This window comes from Cotesia glomerata, linkage group LG3 (genome assembly GCF_020080835.1).
Source record: "Cotesia glomerata isolate CgM1 linkage group LG3, MPM_Cglom_v2.3, whole genome shotgun sequence".
NCBI lineage: Eukaryota > Metazoa > Arthropoda > Insecta > Hymenoptera > Braconidae > Cotesia > Cotesia glomerata.
In genome coordinates this window covers 5,358,176-5,380,457 of record NC_058160.1, presented here as the reverse complement: position 1 = coordinate 5,380,457, position 22,282 = coordinate 5,358,176, and the positions used below count along the sequence as shown (strand labels likewise).

The 22,282-nt window shown below is 28.1% G+C and overlaps 1 protein-coding gene across 1 annotated transcript in view; it reads right to left on the bottom strand.

Annotated features, from left to right (window-relative positions):
* The window catches only part of LOC123261217, a 67,792-nt gene that overhangs the window by 8,371 nt on the left and 37,139 nt on the right, over nucleotides 1–22,282 (bottom strand). Inside the window, exons 2-4 of the mRNA XM_044722761.1 lie at nucleotides 15,414–15,456; nucleotides 13,267–13,434; nucleotides 9,530–9,788 (exon numbers count right to left, since the gene is read on the bottom strand). Of these exons, the coding sequence (XP_044578696.1) occupies nucleotides 9,530–9,788; nucleotides 13,267–13,434; nucleotides 15,414–15,456 (470 nt within the window). The remainder of the gene's footprint in view (nucleotides 1–9,529; nucleotides 9,789–13,266; nucleotides 13,435–15,413; nucleotides 15,457–22,282) is intronic.

The following is a 22,282-nucleotide window of genomic DNA, read 5'->3' as shown; positions in this document are numbered from 1 at the left end:
TCCGATTGCGTTACTTTATTTTTAAATTTAAATTATTTAGTGCCATGCTCTTAAATTGCTTACTTTAATTACTTTTTATTACTTCCATCGTCCGACGTAATTTGTTATTTACAACCCGTAATTCAAGGCTTTAGTTATTGGTATTAAATATTATTGTAATCATAGTGTTGAGAAATGGCAATGTAAGAAATTTTAAATAATAGTTCTCATTCTTGTATAAAATTCCTTGTACGCAATTTAAAAATTTTTTCAAATTGTTAAATAATTATTAAAAAAAAATACTTGAAAAATTTGCACATCTAGTTTTGTTAACTTTCTACATGTGCAGTTTTTTTTTTTTTTTTTACTTATTTTCGTATTTTATTAATTATATAAAGAAAAAACATAACAAAAATTGTCAAATAAAAAGTCACAAATCGACGCTCTAATTAACAAATTGTCTAACTCCATTTTAGAGAATCTTCCATTTGTACGAAAAACACAATTAGTTTAAAATTTACTATCACTCTAAAAAACCATTCAATACCATTAATATCTAATAAAGGTATAATATTTTGGTTTGAATCATTCAAATAATTTATAATTAGACTATTGCTACATCAAAATGTTAAAAAATCACCCTCTAAAAAATAAGGAGTTAGACCAATTGCTAATTAGACCGTTGAAATGTGTTTCAAATTTATAGCAATACTTTTTTCATTATTTATTCAAATATTTGTTAAGTAAATTTAAGCCTAATATTACACTAAAAAAAAAATTAATTTGATTCAAATGAAAAATTCTTGAATCAAGAATTTAATTTTGAATAGGTTAATTGTATTGAATCAAGTAAAATTTCCTTAAATCAAGAATTTTTCTATTCAAATCAAGAATATTAAATTCTTCAAAATTATATACTTGATTCAAAAACATTTTTTTTTTCTGTGTACTATATTAATCGATTATACTCCGTTAAAGTTACATAAATTTTATGAATTTCCAAAATTTTTATTTAAAATATTTAAAAATTTTTTTCTTAAAAAAAAAGTATTATTTCATGAAATACTTTACAGAAATCTAATTTTATCTTAAAAAAATTAGTAATTATAAAAATAACATGTGCATAAAATAAGAGTAATTTATAAAACAAAAATAAATGTTAGTTAAACTAATTTTCGAGTGAAACGATCTGGAAATAAAAGATCGTATTCAGTATAATAGAGTGCAAAATCTTGGCATCACAATAGAAAATTTTTTAGCTTCCGGAGAATAGAAGAATGAAGTAAATTGGTGTCTATATATATATATGCTAAAATAGTGTGTAAAACTCGTAGTTGTTAAAATATTGTACGGAGAGAAGTTTTACAACAAAATAAAAGGCTTACGAACAAAATGATGATGATGATCAGCGTGAAACTCTAAAGAATAAAAAAAAAGTTTAGGAAAATACGAGTAAAAAGTAGATACTGATGGAATGGGTTTAAGTGTCCCGGTGGATAAGAAAACATAGGGTTAAGGAAGAAATGGTGGATTAGATGAAAAGAGCCGAGTCTGAAGTCTAATAAAAGAAGTGGATAAAGAAAAACAAGAGGCGAAGAAAATGCTAAAGACAGATAGGAGGAAGCTGAAGAAGAAGATAAAGAAAAATAGGAATTCAGTGATGGAGAATTTATGGGAATCGGGCAGAGCCTCAGCTCTTGAAGAATGCTGCACTCTGCTCTAAACCTATAATCCCCTAGGTCTTCTTTTATTCGCATAATTCACGATTCCGCATACATACATTCACCAGTATTCACTTCCGGGCCCCCGATATGTCTTGTAAATTAAAGTTCTCTTACACAACTGTTTCATAACCTCATCTCGAAGAATAACTGACCAACGACTTAATTCGATCTTTTTTCAATTCTCACATCCAGCAAGCACTAATGCTCTTATAATGGTTCCTCGTCAATTTGTTGGTTTTCTTCATATATGTTAGTGAATCCTGAGTATAGTATAGCTTAGGGCTAATCTGTATCAGCAACGACATCATAATTTATATGACCTCCTGTACATTGAGCTCATCAGAAGCACTTGATAATTGCACCAGTACAGCTGATACACTTATAATATAATTGAGGCAGCGAACCAATAGAGCAATCCATCATGCTGATCGGTATAATTTAGTCATTTTTAATTCATTTATTTATGATCGCTAGTTCGTCCTTTTTCTTCTTCTTCTTATTCGTTTTCTGGAGACTTTAGTGATTATGGGTGATTCTCTGTAAGGATGTTTTTCGCTGTCCCAGGCATTTTTTTATTGGAAAAATTGTTATTTTGTTACTGAAAAAAATTTTTTACAAAAGTAAAAAAACATTTCTATTTAGAGGATTAAAAATTAAAATGAAATAAATTTTGGTATTTTTGCTATAAATTTGTAAACTACCGAAATAACAGTTCCTTGGGCTGTCCCATTCCCAAAATTAAAATTTTAAGATTAAATTTTATGTTATTGGTCCATAACATATAATTTGATCCATAATATTTATAAACTTAATTAGTTAACTAACAATCTTCTTCAATAAAAAGTACCGAAAATTAATTTGTTTCATTAAATTCATTAAACCAAAGTTTGTCCCAGACATTTCAAGAACAGTCCCCTGCCAGAAGTTTAAAGCCAAAAAAAAAATCCAGCGTGTTATTTTACCTTTTGTAAGGTTTATAAGGATCTAACTAGCCTTAAGTTAATAACCATATATGGTTATAGGGCTGTTAGCGCTTTATCGGCATTTTATTTAGTGTCAAAGCACCGTTTGTGCTGGACATATGTGTCTGGGCCACTTCAAAACTCAGTCCCCTGCACGGAAAAAAGTAAACTGTAATAAATAACAGTCGATTTATAATAAGTAATGATCAACTGCTAAAAATTACCATTTTAATCGTGATTTTACTATTCACTATATCATTTTTACCATTTAAACGTTACAATTTACTCTTTACGTGGAAGAAAATACTATTTCAAACAGTAATATTCGCTATTTAAATGTCTAAAATGTTAACGTATAATAATTAAGAATTCAGACTTTGATATTTATCATCTCGTACCTAAAAAATGATCTTATGATATGTAAAAAGTATAAAATAAAGTTAGTAAATTTCTAATACAAGCAACGTCAATATTTATAAAGTAAAATGGTAAATTTTAAGCGCAACGCTAAAAATCAAACTGTAATTATTGACATACAGCAAGTATTGACTTGCTTGGACTGGTAAAATGTATATTTTAAAAGTATAATTTTTACTGTTTCAAATGTTAAATTCAAATGTTAGTTTCAAATGTTTAATTCTCCCAGAGTGAGACCCCCTTCTCTTTCATCTGAGTTCCCCTTCTCCTCATAATATGGAATATATATCGAAATGGCAATTTTTACTGTTTGAAACTGTAATTTTTTAAGATGAAAGAGTCGTTATTTACTAGTGACAGCTACTAATCACTTATTTTGGATATTAAATTATAAATTGTGGCTTTTATACTTTCTATATTAAGTTCTGTAATATTTATATTTTTGCCACCCCGATGTCCGCTTTACTGTTTGAAACTATAAAAATTAATCGGAATCCGAGTGAATATTACAGTTTACTTTTTTCCGTGTGGCAACTGTTTTTATTTATAATTTATTTATAAAATTGGATTCATAAGGCTTAATATTATTCTAATTAATGTAAACATTCATTGAGAACTTGAAAAGTTGAATGCATTGAAATAGTTTGCTTGATTTTTCTCAATTTAATAAAAAAAAACAGTCCCCTGGCAAACAGTCCCCTGTCATGTTATATGGCAAAAGACACAAAAATATCGAAAAAACAAAAATTAATTTGGCTGTTTATTTATTATCATTAAGCTGATAGTTTTGTAGCCCTTGTTAATTTTTTTCTAATAAAATAAAAAATAATTTGGTCCGAAAATTTTTTACAGATTTAAGACGTCCTTACAGAGAATCACCCTTATGATTATTGATGATCATTACATGAGCTTGCACACTCTTTGTCATCGAGCTAAGTACCCGAGTGACGTGATCGTCTTTATGCAACAGACACCTGGATTATATTATGATAAAGAGAAAGAGTAATGAGTTAATGGTAGTGGCAATGGCAATGGCAGTGCCAATTGGAATACAAGTGCTGCCGTACTGTGTGTCAGCGGTGTATGAGCTCCAACACCGTACACCGTTTTAATTGGTATGCTAACGGGACTGATCCAGACAAGTAATATTGTTTATTTAGATAGTTGATGGGTGTCTAAATCTCTTTCAAGGAGAAGAGAATCTTCATGGTCCAGACAACTTGTCTAGGTCATTTGTCTAAAATGCTGCTCCTTTTATTGCCAAGATTTATGATAACCCAAAAGTAGTCTTTATTACTAAGTGCTCTCTGTCTTTATTGCTAATTGTATGTAGTATACTTCTGGTACGCTATGAGTTATTTATGGGCTATATGTTAATGCTTCAACACATACTTCAAGGTTGAGCAACTTTAATTCTTATTTTTATTCAAAGAAAGCTCCAATTTTTAATACTACGTTTTTTATGCACAGTTACTTTTTAATTGGATGTCATAAATTCACTCAGTACTTTTTATTTTAATTATTACTTGGTAGATTAATTGCTTGATCTATTTTTTAGGCTTCAATTATCTGACTGTCAAAAACGGTATTTAATGATCAATGTCATTGTTAATCAAGGTGATAATTGATTGTTAGAAAAGGAGAATAAAGAAATGAATTTTTGTTGGTACCGTTTTTAATTCGTACTTTAAAATTATTATCAATTTTTAGTTTTTAGAGTTTAAATTGATTGTTTTAAATTATCAATTTCATTTAATTATTTGTATTATTGTAAAAAATAACTGCAAATTAAATTTTTGTTATTAAGTGTCAAAAATGACGTTAAATTAACACTGCTTGTTAATAATAATTATGAAACGTAATATTTAAAATACTTTTGATAATTAAAAAATAAACAAGTTTATAGAAATAACTATGTCAACAAAACGATTAAACTCCACGTAATTTGCATAATATTATTTTTAACGCTATAAATATGACAAGTACTTTCATATAAACCGGTTTAGATTTCCGTGTAAAAAAAGTCAGTCTGTCATAAATACCTTTCTTTTTTATCATTTCTAATGCGCTAATAGAATAATTTTATAATGCGAGATAACACTTGAAGCCTTTGAAATATGCCTTATGGGTTTAGCATTAAAAGTCTGATTTTTAAGGTTGCAACCGAATTTTTCGTAAATATATGTAAATAGCATTGAAAAAAAAAAAAACAATATTCAAAAAGAATGTCTTATTAGTTAACGCAAATAAATTAAAAAGGTGAAAATTAATGATTATTCAGTCTAATTTTAAATATTCACGTAATCCTTAACAAGAAAACAATTTTCCATATTCAGAATTCGACTAAATATTGCTATTACAAAGAATAATTTTGTTTATTATCGCTTTTTTGAGCTAGACAATTATTTTTGACAGTAAGTTTTTATTTTCGCATCAATTTGTCACTAATTTACTGATAATAACACTGAACACTGTTTAGTCAAACCGGAGTAGCATGTTTACAGTTTCAAACAAATAAGTTTCATTGAATAAGCTTCAAAATTAACCTGTGCACACACGAATCCGTTAATGAGATTCAAGATAGATGAGGAGACACGGAAAAAAGTATGTGAAAATTACGTGGTTCATGTTATGTCATTTTAACGGCAAAAATGTTATCTTTCAGGTAAATTTTTTTTCTAGTGTTACAAAAAACAAAGTTTTGTATTCGGTCTCTCGGTAAGACTGTGAATCAATCATTCTTGGAACTTGAGTGTATTTTCTTATTACAAAAAAAATGTATTTAGAATTTTTTTTTAATTCTTCTTGTACTATTAAAAAATTAACTTGAATAAATAGAAAAACTCTTGAGCTCAGAACATTTTTTGATTGTTTTGAATCAATTAGAAATTTTTTTGGTTTCAATAAATTTTACTTGATTCAACAATTTGGCATCTTGATTCAAAACAATCAAACTTATAAAAATTATTTTCTTGGCTCGAGAATTTCTCTCTTGAATCAAATTGGTTTTTTTCATTAATGTTACCCGTAAAAAAATTCTGATAAAGCCTGATTTAGCTAATTTCCATAATTAACACTACTTTCGATCAAAAAATTATATATGAGCATGTTAGACCATAATTAGGCTTAATATCGACTTATCAAGTCATACCAGAATATATCAAACTAAATTGATGTTCTAGATTCACGATTTTTGCTCTTGAATCAAGTTAATTTTATATCAGTCTATAAAAATTTGAATAATTTATAAAATTAAAAATGTAAAGAAATTTTATCTCCACACGGAAAAAAAGACTCTGTCAAAATTACAGAAAAAACTGTCAAATTTACAGATTTACCGCTGTCAACCCAAAAATGTCAATTTTACAAAGTTAAAAATGTTATTTTCACATTGTGAAAACTGTCAATCTAAAACTGTTAATTTTACAGTTTTTCAATGTAATAATGTCATTAAAAAAATGTGAAATTCACTTTTAAAAAAAAAAAGTTAAATTTATGTTAAAACAAAAATTGAACTTGTTATTTATGAGTAAGATTTTCACATTTCGTGAAATGTAAACAATAAACAAAAAAATATTTTAAAAATTAAAGTTTTAACTGAAAAAATTAGGTCACATAAAATAATTGTTCAGATCTGCAAACCATAGAAAGTAAAAAGCATTAAGATACATATAACTATAATAATGAATATTAGATTTATCTATACTGTTAAGAGAATAAGCAAAATTCTGTGGCCAGTGTATTTATATGATAAAATGGGTTTTATGATTAAATTTGGTATGGTTGGAAAAGTCTTGACCTGGAGTTGGGCCTTTTCATGATTTAATATCATTCTCACCAATAGTCAATTTATGATGATAAGTACTTACACAGAAAAAATTAACTTGATTCAAGAGAAAAATTCTTGAACCAAGAATATAATTTGAAGAGGGTAATTGTCTTGAATCAAGACGAAAAATTCTTGAATTAAGTAAAGTTTCCTTAAATCAAGAAAAATTTTCTTAAATCAAGAATTTTTCTACTCAAGCCAAGAATATTGAGCTCTTCAAAAATATATACTTGATTCAAGAACATTTTTTTTTCTGTGTAGGCTGCATTCAAAAATGCTCTATCCCTAGATACATAATTAAGAAATTACCTTGTATCTTATGAACTATTGACAGTTTTAAAGATATAAACTTATACCGATGTTACACTCATCAAGACGTTTCATTTGAGTACCCGCATCAATTTTTCATATATTTTGTATATTTATATATATTATATATATGTATATATGAAAAATATATCAAAAATGCATGTGGGTACTCAAGTGGAAGCTCTTAATGAGCGTAACATCGGGACGAGCTTACACACTGACAAAAAAAGTACTACTCTTGAGAAAATTTTCTTGTCACAGGAATATATATTCTTGATAATTTTCAAGAATATATTTTCTTGTCTCAAGTATTGATCGAATTAATCGAAGTATTTATTGTTTAATTCAAGTGAACCTATTTGTTTGTAAATCTATCGAAATTAATGCAAAAATTTTATTATGATAAATATTGATATTTTTTTGTTCAAAAACTAAAATTCATCTCAAGGTAGTACCTCCACGAAAAGCATATTTCAAGAAACTTATGGAATTTTTTTATCGAAAGATAAATATATTAATAATTCACCACCAAAATTTCAGATCAATTCACTGCACCGTTTTTGAATAATTAATTTTCAAAATTGCATCTTTGACACGTAGGGGTATAGAGAGATGGTAAAGTTAGTATGAAATCTATTTGCATCACTTGAGTGGTACGGAAGATTTCATACTAACTTTACCATCTCTCTATATACCTCTACGTATAAAAGATGCAATTTTGTAAATTAAAAACGGTACGGTGAATTGATCTGAAATTTTGGTGGTGAATTATTAATATATTTATCTTTCGATAAAAAAAATTCCATAAATTTCTTGATATATGCTTTTCGTGGAGGTACTACCTTAAACGATTTTTGAGCCAAGAAATTTTTTTCTGGACAAAAATTTTTTTTTTCTCAGTGCATCTTTAAAAATATCAATAATTAAGAAATAACTTTGAATCTTGTGAACTATTGACATTTTTAAAGATGTAAGCATTTTTTCAAATTTTTTGTTTTAATTTAATTTTTTTTTTAACTGAGGTCTTTTGCTTCATTTTGATTTTTTCTTTGTTCTCAGCGATACTCAAGACTTCGGGCGATACTTAAGAATCGTGGTTTTCCCTCGACGATGTTTTCTGGGAGGAGAATATCTAGATTTTGATGACATTGGCTTAAAAAAAAATAAAATTTGTTTTCATATGATTTTTTGGGGAGAAGACCGTCGTACCCCACAAAAAAAAATTTTTGTTTGATTTTTTGCAAAATTTCGACTGATTTATTCGAAACAGACGGAAAATAAACGAATTTGATAGTTAAAAGCCGCAAAAACCGTTAAGGGGACCGTCGTGCCCCAGGCTCCCCTAATTAACTTTTTACATATTATTACTGTAAATTTGACAGTTTTTATCTGTAAATCTGACATCTTATGGTTATGTTATTTTCACATATTATTTATGTAAATTTGACAGTTTTTCTTTGCAAATCTAACAAAATCTGGCCATGTCAATTTAACATTCCCATATCTGTCATTTCCACAGATTATTTTATTCCGTGCAGCGTATTTATATGGTAAAATGGGTTATTAAAATTAATTTTAATGTAATTAGAAAGATAGTAACTTGAATTTGTGTATTTTTAAGGTTTCATATGGTTTTTAATGAGAATTAATTTATTGTGAAAAGTTTTCGGAGTTTTTCTAAATAGATTCGATTTTCGTGCTAGATAAAATTTTTTTATTTATTTTATTTTGTCACGCGAATGTGCTTATATTTAAAATATTAATCTGTACAATTAAAAGAATAAAAAAATTTTGTGACACGGGTATAAATTTATTTATTGAAAAATGGTTTTCTAGAGTTAAATTTGGTATCATCGGTAAGCTCTTAACGTGAATTAGTATTTTTTAATAATTTTACATAATTTTGGTGATAGTTAATTTTTTGTATAAGTTTTGAATAGTTTTTCTGTAATAGTAATATCATTAAAATTTATTTAAAAATTATCTAATCTATATTGTTACTAAAAAAATTGAAAAATCATCAAGCCAAAGTTCTTTCATTCATACTCTGTAATTCAAAACTGTTTAAACTTTCATATTTTTATGACGTTTTAATTGTTACACTTATAACACCTTGACAGTAATTGTTTTGAAAACAAAAGCAGTTAAAAACTTGAAGATTATCAGAGTTAATAGAAAAGACATCGTTAATCTCCCGATGTACCGTTGACACATATTGCAACATTACTTAAAAATAACTGGAAGGAGGCTTAAAGTATGCAATTATCTAAAATAATAACATTAAATAACAGGAATAAAGTATTACTCACGTTGCACACGCGTGGTATTAGGCCTATATCTCCGGTGCTCTCTGTCCCAGGTTTCCGGATGACGTCCCCACTCATCATCGCTGGAAAGAGCAGTTCCGCCTGTCCCAGTGGCAGAGCCACCGCCTCCAGTGCCTCCAGTCGCTCCGATACCCTGAAGACCTTGTAGAGTTTGTAGAGCTTGCAAATTTGGATTCAACGGTACTCGAGGCTTTATTGCCGGGACCGGAACGTACTGAGCGCCTTCGCCTAAGTACACCACCTTTGGGAACAAAATAGAAGAGAACAATAAATTACTTAACTGTAGCATTGTCTATTTGTATTATAAAAAAATAAAAAAATCATCTTGGATTGAAATTGTCCAATCTCGATTAAATTTGCCGGACAAACTAAACAAATAACAAGGCATCAATGCATGTGTGTAAATAAAATACACGTACAATATTAAAAGACCAGGAAGCGGAACTGTCACGTCAAGAGTGCGTCCTCGTGGCAACACGACATCTTGTAGTATCCATCCCGTTTGTTTCACGTCTCTTCGTGACATGTCGACGAGCATCACGAAGACGCACGAGTCGACACCCGCGCATTCATGCGTCGATTAACGGTCACAAGGTTCACCATCTTAAATCATTAGTCGAGCTACTTTATTCGAGAATCCAGAGGGATGCTTACCTCCTGATTACACTTTTTTATTCGGATAGGATATTTTACGGGCAGGAGGATACGCAGCAGCTACACCACCACTTATTCTCCTCGGTGAAGGTGGATTAGATGTTGTCTCAACAGACAAGACAAGGTTCAGTGACAATGCCCTGCAGATAGACTAGATCCACTTGATACAGATACACTAGACTAAGACTAAGACCTAAGTAGTTTTGATTCTTAACATTTACCCCTTTTTAACTTATTTTATCTCCCATCTCCCATCTCCCATCTCCCATCTTGCTTTAAAATGTCTCATTTAATTGTATTTAATGCCTCTAATGGTTTAATTTATACGAGCAATAACTTGTAAACACTTTTTTACTCGGTATCTGAGGAGTTTTTACTTTTTTTTCACTACCAAAGCTTGGCTACTGGGAATCTAGCACCGGTTCTTCTCTCTAGTGACCAGTTTTACTCCCAGAGATTAATATCTGTTTTATTGGTTGATAATTAAACTGTTTAGATTTATTGCGATCGATCTGTGAATCTATCGGTTATCTGGACTTGGTAGGAAATATTTTTACATTTCAGCTGTCTTGTTTCGAAATACAGCAATTTTTATAATTTTTTAATTTTTTCTGAGTATTCTAGCAGTTTCTTTTTTAAATCCACAATTTAGGCTGATTAAAAAGTTAACGATTTGAGAGAAAATCCTTGAAATAAGAATATAATTTTGAATAAAATAATAATTCTCGAATCAAACAAAATTTAATTAAGCTAAGAATAATTTGTCAGTTTAGAATATTTTTGATTGATTTCAAATAATTATAAAATGTTCTTGGTTCAAGTTTTTAGCGTAGCAATCGATTTGAAAATCCTGAAAAAAGCAGAAAATTTCGTAGTAAGTTATCATTATTTTCATTAATTTTTACTAATTTTTGATGAAACAATCAAAATTAAATTTCAAATATTCGCGTTGTTTAAACTTTACTAATGAAGAACTTTATTGAAGAAATTAAATTTATCAAAAATCAATCTTTTTTTATCTATTTTCCTTTAAATGTTCATCATCTGTGATATAAACGATAGTTAATATTGTTTTATATTATTTATTTTTTCTAATTTTCTTTTTTTTTTAAGGTTGTATTCTATATTAATTAAAGAGTACTAAAGAAATAATTAATTTAAACAAGGCAAGTATTAATTCTCTCTCATATTATTCGTTGTGTTTTAAAAGATTCTAGATAATTTATGTAATAAAATTTAATTTTTTAATTAAACAAGAATCTATAAAAACATTGACTAAGTAAATTATAGCCACAAAAACTTTACGCTGTTTTTTATAGTATTTTTAAATTATGACATAGACTATTTAGTGAGATAATTGAAAAATTTAACATCTCTATTTAATTTTCATTTTTTATGTAATTCCTGAAATTTTATTTAGAGTCAAGAGAAAGGGAATTTTAAAATAGCTTTAAATCATCACGTACATACTAAATTTTTTATCAATTTAAAGTTCGAACTTTTTTCTTATAAAATAAGTTTGAAAAAAATTTAAGAATTGTCAATTATTGTGAAACTGAGCACCCGATTTATTTTCCCGAATAAAAATAATAAATTTAAATTACCAACAGACTAAATTACAATTATAATAACTTAGAATTTTTAAATTTAAAAATTAATTAACAATAAAAAAAATTTGACTAAAACGATCATCTTAATTTAATCAATTTTTTAACTCGTCTAACATTAAGCTTTTTCATAAATAAACGGTAAATTCAATTTACAAACTATTTCTTCCCTCTCGAAATTACACAAAATTTATTCCAAAAAAAAAAAAAAGTCATATCCTGTTCCATCTCTCTCCGCTTAAAAGAAACCCATCACATAAATAGTCATAGACCAGCAATTACCAATAATAAATAAATTACCCGAACAATTTAATGATACATTTTATCTATTAAATATGAATAACAAACGGCCAAGTGTTGAATTATTTTTATAGACCGTTGAATAATAAATTTTTCTTAACATTACATTTATATTACCCAATACAAGTTAAAAGTTTGTATCTAGCCGATTAATCTATCGAACTAGTGTCCTAAATCAAAGCGGTAATTTAAATATTTATTTATTATTATCATTATGATTATTATTATTATTATTATTATTATTTTAGCAGCCGGTGTTTTTAAATTTACCCGAGAAAATTGATGCTCAGCGGTGATTTACGGCTTACGGTAAACCGCGAAAGAAGCTCTCTCTACCTCAGTACACTACTTATATACACTTTATACTCGGTAGTGATAAAACGCGATCGCTCATACACTGGCAGGCTTAGCTTGGCTGTATAATAGAGTAAAGAGAGTGTAATGCATAATGTTGATAAAATAGTGTGGAGTATCTAGACAGAGTACAGGGGCGTTAACCGACGAAACGTGCAGTAGCCTTATGGAAGGATTATGATATGCCCCTAGTGGACCGGTACTATTATACCTGGCGCATCATCCCCCTATTATCCAGATCTCGGGATTATTTGCCTCTCTTTATTTCGCCTATTGCTCTTATAATGCATAATACATAATATGTAATATATGAGCCGTGTGCCGCTTGATACGATGCGATACCAAAAGCTATCATGTACAACAACCCGAGCTACCATTCCGCAAGCTGTAAGCTATAAACTATAAACTATAAACTATAGAGCATGAGTGCTTCCTTAATATAAACAACGTGCCGTTTTACTCCGAACTACGCCGCGGATCTAAAGATATATCTGTATCCTCGCTTATCCTCATCCAGTTGTTTGGCTGGATGAGCATCATGTCATAGACTAAGACCGTAGACGCTCTTCCTGTCGGCGAACAAGACGAGAAACCGTTGCTCGATCAACTATCCACCGGTGGAAGGAAACTTGCAACTTGAATTATAATACAAGTATCACGTAACCAAATGCTTGGTCACTATAATTCCGTTCTTTTGCTTATTACTCGTTATTTTGTTGCTGCATTGTGTATTATACTTGTTATTTTTATTTTTCTTTTGACTTAATATCAGAGGATTATATTGAAAACTATTAGAGTACTCACGGCATCCTGGTCACTGGCTTCGTGAGTTAATGATTCCCGGGTCTCGGTGCGGTTTAGCTCCGTGGCATCTTCTGGTCCCGCGCCGCTACCAGCCCAATAGTCCTCTGTCGTGTCTTCTATTAGTGTGTCCAAGTTTGGCTTTTCTGGTTCTATCACTTCTGGTAGAGCCTGAAAGATTTTTTTATTTTTTAGTTGATATTATAGAATAAATTTTGTTCAGAATATTTCTGTTCAATCTAATCGGTGGTTTTTAATTATTCTTTAAAACGATGTTAGTCAAATTTTCGATTAATGAAATAGTAAGTAGAGAAATTTACTTTTAAATTAGTCAGTTTTTACTAATTTAAAAAGTTATCAAAAAATTAGTTGAAAAAAAACTATTGACTGTTAAGCAATTAATGATTTTTCACTGATTCAGTTTTGTAGAGTAGCTTAACTTGTAGCTTTAGGCGTGATATCGAAAAAAGGGGGTTTAATTTCCAGACACAACCGCTATAAACTTTAATGTAGAATAATTAAGTGTTTAGTTTAAATTTAACAGGTAATATACTGTTCAAAAAAAGTTTGGAAAATCCAAAAGTGCACGCCTCATAACGCTCATTCATTTTTTAAGAAAAAAATTAACTGTGTAATTTATTAAAAAAAAAAAAATTATAATGAAGTAATTTCTTATAAAGTATTTTTTATTTTTTTTTTAAATATCGGCGCCGTTTTTTCTTGTCATATGCGCACGCAATCTTAAAAAATCTAGCTTGATCAAGTGGCGCCATAGTTTTCACGTGACAAATAAGAAAGTTCGTTTGGCTTTGTACGGTTGTATCGTAGTGAATTTTAATAAAAATTCAATTTAAAAAAAAGTACGTCAGCTAGGCCACTGATATGAAATACGGACCCAGTTCATCGAATTCTTAAACTAATAAAAAAGGTCCGGTCTTGAAATATCAATTTGTTCGGGAGTAATCGTTGGTACATCCAAAATGGGGTGACATCCGGACGTCCACGTAAAATTTTTTTCAAAACGTTTTTTTTTTCAAAATAGCAACATGAAATGATTTTAGAAAGTAAGAGATGGTTTAATTTAAGTGTTTTTTCGGTGTACATCTACTTATATCATTGTATAAGTGTAATATGGTTGCGTTAGAGGCATTTAAAGATCACAAAATTGCTTGACCTTGACGAGTCGAGTATAAAGCACAACCTCACGCGCTTCGCGCTCTGAGGCGTGCAATTAATGTAATATCCTAAAAATACAAAATTACCGATCGAGTGAGCAAATTACTATAACAACGTTGATATAAAAGTGAATTAGATAAATTTTGGTTGGAATTTTAAAAAGTTAATTTGTGTAAGACTTAATGGAAATATGTATTGAAAAATTTTAATTGGTGACTTCTTATAAGCCATACACTGAAAAAAAATTAAATTGATTCAAAAGAAAAATTCTTGAACCAAGAATATAATTTTGAAGAGGGTAATTGTCTTGAATCAAGACGAAAAATTTTTAAATCAAGTAAAATTTCCTTAAATCAAGAATTTTTCTACTCAAATCAAGAATATTAAGTTCTTTAAAATTATGAACTTGATTCAAGAACATTTTTTTTTCTGTGTACGGTTATTAAAATTGTGAATTTGAAATTTCAGATAGACTGTGCTTGAGATAAATGAATTATTAGTAAAAAAATAAGTATATAAGTTGATATCGTTCAGGAAAAGTTTTCAATGGCAGCTCAAACATATAATCGAAATATTTAAAATTTTTATAAAAATGCATTTCTTATGTCCAACTCATATTTTATTAGGGTAGTTTTTACTCTAAAATTCCCCCCTGACAACTGAAGTTTTAAGTAGAAATAACACGTAAAAAATTCATTTTATTCTTTGGAATTTTATAAACCGTTCACATATATGCTTAAAATTATGCAAAACATATATTTACTGGTATAAAAATTTACCTCTCTACGAAGAAGGTCTCTTCATTAATTATAAAAATGAAAATACAAGTTTGGTGACATAAAATTAAAAAAAAAAAATTAGACTCCTCTGAATGAAGTTTAATAGATAACTAAACTACTCAAAGTTAATAAATAGAACTTATGCATGTATAAATATTAACGGTTTTACCTTTAAGTATAGTAAAAAGTACTCACCTGAATGGAATTTATAGTAACAAGCAGGAGAATCCACGCGAGCCTGTAAAAACATAAAACAAGATATAAATATCCGTGGAATCTCAATACCATAAAATAAATAAAAAACTTAATGAGTTTTCAGTTAGCATTAAAAAAGTTTAACTAAAACATTAAAAAATAGCCAAGATATTCTTAATAGAACGCAGTAAAAAGCTCATATATGCATGCACAGTAGCGACAAAATAAAAATTTATTGATCACGGTTTAGAATTCCTTCCAAGTAGGTACAGTAGTTTTCATTATCCCGAGATTTTAAATAATTATCCCGTCTTCTTATTCTAGCTCTCTATCACTACTAGTACCGTAGTATACATCAACACACCACAATAAAATCTAATATAACTCTCTTATATAGTATAGAGTTAAGTCTAGAAAAGTTATACAGTATCCTTGATGCTCCACTTCTGTCCACGGTTGAGTTGATTCAGTATGCAACAAGTAAAGAACATGAACAGCAGGAAGATATCCTTCAGCCTTAGTTCTTAGCTCTTATTTCTCAGTTCTCTACACACGCATAAAGATGATTCTGAAACTATTGGCTCTTAACTTCTAACTCTTACCTCTTAACTCAGAACGACCGTGAGGAATAGCCAAGTGATTATGAGTGAGATCTTAGTACTCAGATATAGTTTATTCTTCTTCTTCCGGGAATGCCCGATGAATCGAATCGAAAAGTACTTATCGCTTCAGGTTAATACAACTTGGGGAATCATAAATCCATTATATTATAAACTCACATTTTACTTCATTTCAACTCATATTAATGTAAAACGTTATATTAATCTACAATAATCATTTTGTATTTATGAATACACATTATGAATTTATTTATTTTATATTCACTTTATTATCAAATGCATCAGTGGAGTTATATTAGCAGGGAGGAGCTAAACAACTATCATATAGGATTAAATTACCAATTATTAACTTTTTTCTGAATCCTAATGCTCTTTTAATATCAATAATCTTTTTTTTTCTGCAATATGGACAAAGAGGCGTCAGTTTATCCATTTTGCTGAAGGGAACTTGAAATAATAACACCCGTAAGTTTTTTAATACAAGTTATGATTTCATAAAATTTTTCTCCAATAATTTGGAATTTATTTCCTCCATACAAGTTTCCTAGGTCGAGACAAATTTGAATTTCAAATGGATAATCGCAAAAAGTTGATTGTTAATTTGTTTTCCGCGAATAGTTATAAACTGAGCAGTGCCGCGAGGCTTGAGATGATTAAGCGTCATAACTTACATAATGTACATTCCACAAATATTTTACTGACACTTTACGTCTTAAGGTTCTTTTTCATGGGATGTTATGGAGTAGAGTGTTGAAGAAAACATTTAAAATTGTTCTTTAATTAAACATTTATCACACTAACTAATTTTGATTAAAAAACTCTCTATTTTACGATAAGTTAAATATAATTTTTTAGCATTAATTATTTTTGCTAAGATTAATTATTTTTTAATTAAAAAAAATTCATTTCCATTATTTAAAACTTTATTCACATTCTAAGAATCTATTTTTTTTTTAATTATAGGATCAAAATTTTTTGGATGGACATTTATATTTAATGTTTAATTTTAAAAGTTTAAGGTAAAAAGATGATGTCCATTGACAGTGGACGATATAACTGTATATCTCAGAAAATATCTTTAGTTTGTCTATCTTAATTGGAAGTCCAGTTAATTAATTATCATGGAACAAACATAAAAAATTTTACAGATTTATAAATTATGTATAAATGTAACTATGAACTAATGTGCCGTAAAAAAACCAACTAAAGTTTCTTTTAGAGTCTTATATAAAAATATGTTAGTTTATCATGTTTTAAACACTGTTTTTAAAAATTAATAAAGCAATAAAAGATTTTTACAGTTCGCTCAAGAAATTTTAAACTTTTAAATAATACTTGAAATGTTTTTGAACGACTTCTAATTATGAATATTCCTATAAATGATTTCTAATCTTTTTCTATCAAATTAAGTTATTGAAGAGTCTAAGTAATGCACGAGACATGAATAATAGTCAGAAATACAACTATTACTACTGTATCATAATTAGCACATATTTATTCGGCAATATTTATTCCTAGAAATCAACATTTTGACTTGAAATTTTCAGAATGTACATAATTTTTAACCAATAAAATATTGAATAACAAAAAAAAAGATTAAAGGCAAAAAAATTCGATTTTTGACAATTTTTCGAAATTCTAAAAAATTATAAAAAAATTTTTTTCCAGCTGATTTTTTCCGAGAAAATTTAAAAAAGAAAAATAGTAGTTTTTTGCACCACTAATATAAAAATAGTGTTAATAATTAAAATATCCCAAAAATCAAAGAGTGACAGAATTTTAATTTTACAAAAATTTCCAAAAACTTTTTTTGATTAAATATTCAAAAAACCTTTAAAGAAGGTCACAATACCTCAAGACATATCACATTACACTAAAATTCCCCATAATTTATCTTTTTCCACCTAATGTACATTATCCAAGGTTTTATTAGGCTACGAAAAATACATTGATAATGTCTGCAACCAAGCATTGATAATAAATAATTCCAACACGACTAGATTTCAGGCAAACATTCCCGCCTTTCCCTGTCATTACGTAGTCACCCTTAAATTCAAACATCACGAGAAATAAGTCGCGGTTTATTATCAATATCGGGACAGCAGACAGCTCGCTTAGCCCAAGCTTCAGGGTAAACATGCCCACATACTTATATATTTATATTGATTATCCATATCCACACATATGTATGTAAAGTGCTTAAGTACTTAGGTATGTCTTATGTAATAGGAATAGCGGTGGTAGCGCATCATCACTATTTTGACCTAGTGAAGCTTCGTAACAGTCTCGTAACACGCAACCGGTAACGTAATAACCTATAACAACAGCTTTTGCTCCCGTGGCATCACATGTGCGAACTGCCGTGTGAGAATCATACACGTTAACTGGACATATAAACTCAAAGAAACATAACAGAGACAGTGTTATGTTACATTATACATTATAGAAGTGAGAAGAAATGATAACAAGCTGAGAATGAAGGGAATAAGATTAAAAACAAGAAGAAGAGAAGGAAAAAGAAGAATAAGAAATAATAAATAAAGGAGAGCTGGTAGAAAATGAATGGCCGCATTCTGAAGACTATACCGCAATGTTCTTATAACATATCCGGCGAACGTGCTCGAGTTTGTTTCAAAGAGTATTAAATAAAAATAAAAATAAAAATAAGGAAACAGCGAACTAAAAAACTCGTGTATCGTGCATGGGCGAGATGGTATATACCTTGCTGTTAGTTACCGGAGTTGGGAATTCGCATTTGACAGCTATTCACTGATAATTAGGGCAATACCAGGGAATAATTAACACCAAAGGTACTATTATGTGTCAGTTAGATAACTTTATGTTCTGAGAATTCAATTAGTGATATTACTTTTTTTTGCTATATTTATTCGCTCTTAATTGAGATGGGGATTATTTTAAAAGTTTACATTTTATATTTACGCTTATTCTTATGCAGGATAATAGAAGAGCTGGAGGTTGTTAGCGATACCGTATTAATGAAAATATTTCATTATTTTTATCTTAGATATTTTTTTAATGCTCATTATACATTATACATGAAAATATTGTTTTGTTATTTTCTGTTAAATTACCTTTATGTTGTACTGCGCTCATTGTCAGACTTTCCGTTAAATCTTGTAACTTTATATAACTTCCAATTATAAATTATTTATTATTTGTACTTATTTATTTATCATCGAATAAAATATTTACAGCTTTTGAGTCAATTGAGATTTTTATTTTTTTTTTTCAGTTCAGTAGTTACGATAGAGTTTTGTCAAACAGAAAATTTCCTCACTACACACTTGAAGAAAATTTTTAAATTTTATTTACATAAGGTAAAAGACCCAGTTATTGACACTGGCCTAGTTGTTTGACACTTGCAATTTTATTCTAATTAAAAAAATAAAATATTCTCATAAAACTAATTATTTAAAAATTTATAATTCAAAAATTATATTTATTAATTTATTAGAGTTGATTTGTTTTTTTTTTTAACTAAAATAAAATTGTAAGTGTCAATAACTAGGCCAGTGTCAATAAGTGGGTCTTTTACTTTATTTAGAAAATTTTTTTTTAAGTTTTACAAATCAAAAATAATTCAATTTAATTAAAATTTTCCGTTGTTGGATCAAAAAAATTTTGAGTAAAAAATTTTTATTGTAAATTACCTCGATAGGATATTTTATATTTATCTGGTCAGTAAATAAATTAAAAAAAAAGAATATGTAACTTTTGGGCGTTAATTCGATAAAGTTGTGCAAAAATATTTTTAATAAAAATTTTGCATAAAATTTTTCTATGAAAATTTTTTACGAAGGTAAATTTAACTACAATTTTTATAAGTTTGTTCTTTCATAAAAAAATATTTTTAACCATATGTAAATGATTTTTTTTTTTTTAAAGCATAATTCGAGTAAGTTAACCAGAAAAATAGTGGTAATAGTTCAACACGTGACTACTTAGACGCCTAAGTGTGTTCAACAAACCAAATCTAATATAAGTACATAAAAATAATTCAGTACAATACATATGTGTTAGCCAGTGGAGGAAGAAAATATGTAATAAGTAGATATTTATTATAAATGAATAATAAATTGAGGATAAACATAAAAAGAAATTTGCGAATAGAGGATGGATGGAGTAAAAAGTGAAAAATAATAATAATAATCACAATCATCGAGATAGTACACACTGAAAAAGTATTATCAGCAGGAGATGGATAATGATAATGCTAATGAATGATATGACGTCTAAAATGTTAAAATAATTGTATAATGATAGAGAGTAACGTGGGTAGAGTTTGATCTAATTAATAAAACGGAGGTTGGAATCAGCAAACGGGAAACTTGATTTGCCTAGAGCTTTAACTCTTTCTCTTTCTCTTTATTTTATTTATTATTATGAGTTATTTTATTTTTACAACTAAATACATTTAATCCTTTCTTATTTAGTTCTTTCTCTTTCTGTTTGTCGTTTTTGTTGTATAAAGATAGTGTTGCCTTGAGTGGATAAAAAAAAGGTTCTCGCATTCTCGATGAACTCAAGTAGCAGGCCCACTTGAGCTCTATTTTCTCCCACTAGTTTGTACGGGACTTGGTAATTCATTTTCTTTTCTTTGCTGTTATACGAAGACACCTGCTATTACGTATGCGGTTGCGTGCAAGCAACTTGATCTTGACGCTCGACCACTAGGTCAGTGATATTCTTCCTTCAATTCACTTATTTTATCTCATATCCACTTACACGTGTGTGTAGTCACATACATATTTATGTGTTTATATCACTGATGGATATACATCATGCGAGCTATTATTTCCTTTAAATAACCTTATTCATTTTTAAGTACATCTACTATAAATTTAATTTATAATTGTAGGAGACAGCAAAACATTTGTGTCTTTTCGTCTAAAACATCTGTCATTAACTTTTTGAAATTATTTTTTTTGCTTTTAAATAAATACTGCAATTAAACATACAGTAAACATTTAGTTAATCTTAATTGCAAGGATTTAAAATAAATCTTTACACTGTTATTCGGTTGAAAAAAATTTATAATTTTTTATAATTTTGAACAGTTAAAAAATTAATATCAGATAAAATTAACCCGTGAAAAAATTTTTTGGTATGAACAATTATCATAAATGTTCTAATATGATTAACTTTTTATCAAATTATGCATATGATTATTAATAAAAAATTAATACAATAAAAATTTACAATTTTTACTATAAAATAACAACTAATACAATTAATACAATAAAAAATTTTTTACGGGAAACAAGAAATTATCATGAAAATTTTTTTGTGATATTTCGATTCTAAAAATAATCGAAAATTAATAATTAAAAAATTTTTTCTACCGATTAAATTATTACAGAAAGAAATTAAAAAATAATTTTACGTGTAGAAATCTTAAATATTTATTTAAATAAATTTTTTTCAAATATTTTTTTTTTTTAAATAAGCAATTGTTATTTCGAACTGATGATTACAGATAAATAACTTAAATCCAGTTAATTAGAGTACTTTAGTCAAATAACAATCTATTTATCGATTTTTGTATTAAATAATATTACAATAAAAGAAAATAGTATTATAATTTTTATGTGCATGATTGGGTGGAACGGAATATCCTAAATGGCTCCAATAAAAATCTATTCCGAGAAACTTGCTCACGAATCTTAAAGAAAATATTGTTTTTGCAGAAATAATCTTAAATTTTTCAATAAATAAATTATGATCCCGTATTTTTACCCTAGGTATGTATAAAATTCATAAAGTGAAATGCATTTAGTTTAATAAATTCATAGAAACGATTGGTTCTCAAGAAAGTTCTAACGGAATTACAGCTGTGAATTGCTGGGAATAACAAATTGTATTCTGTGACTGTGAATTTGTCTTGGAGTTACAATTTTAAATTTTCTTAAGGTCGAGTATCGGTATTTATTCTCAGAAAATTCAAAATTACCAGCGGATTTCCGTTTTTTATCCGTTACGTATTTTTTTTTCTCACAAAAAATATACGCTAACTTGGCCTGAAATATTTAAATATTTTTATTACAAATCGTAAATCATATTTTTTTTTTTTTTTTTAATAATTTGTATGTAAACTAGATTTTTTCTATTTCTACACAAAAACAAATGATTATCTTACGCCAAAAAAATTTTTAGTAAAACCAAAATTATTTTGGAGCAAAAAGAAATTCTCTTAGCTCACGAAAAGTTGACTTCGTTTAAGAAATTTTG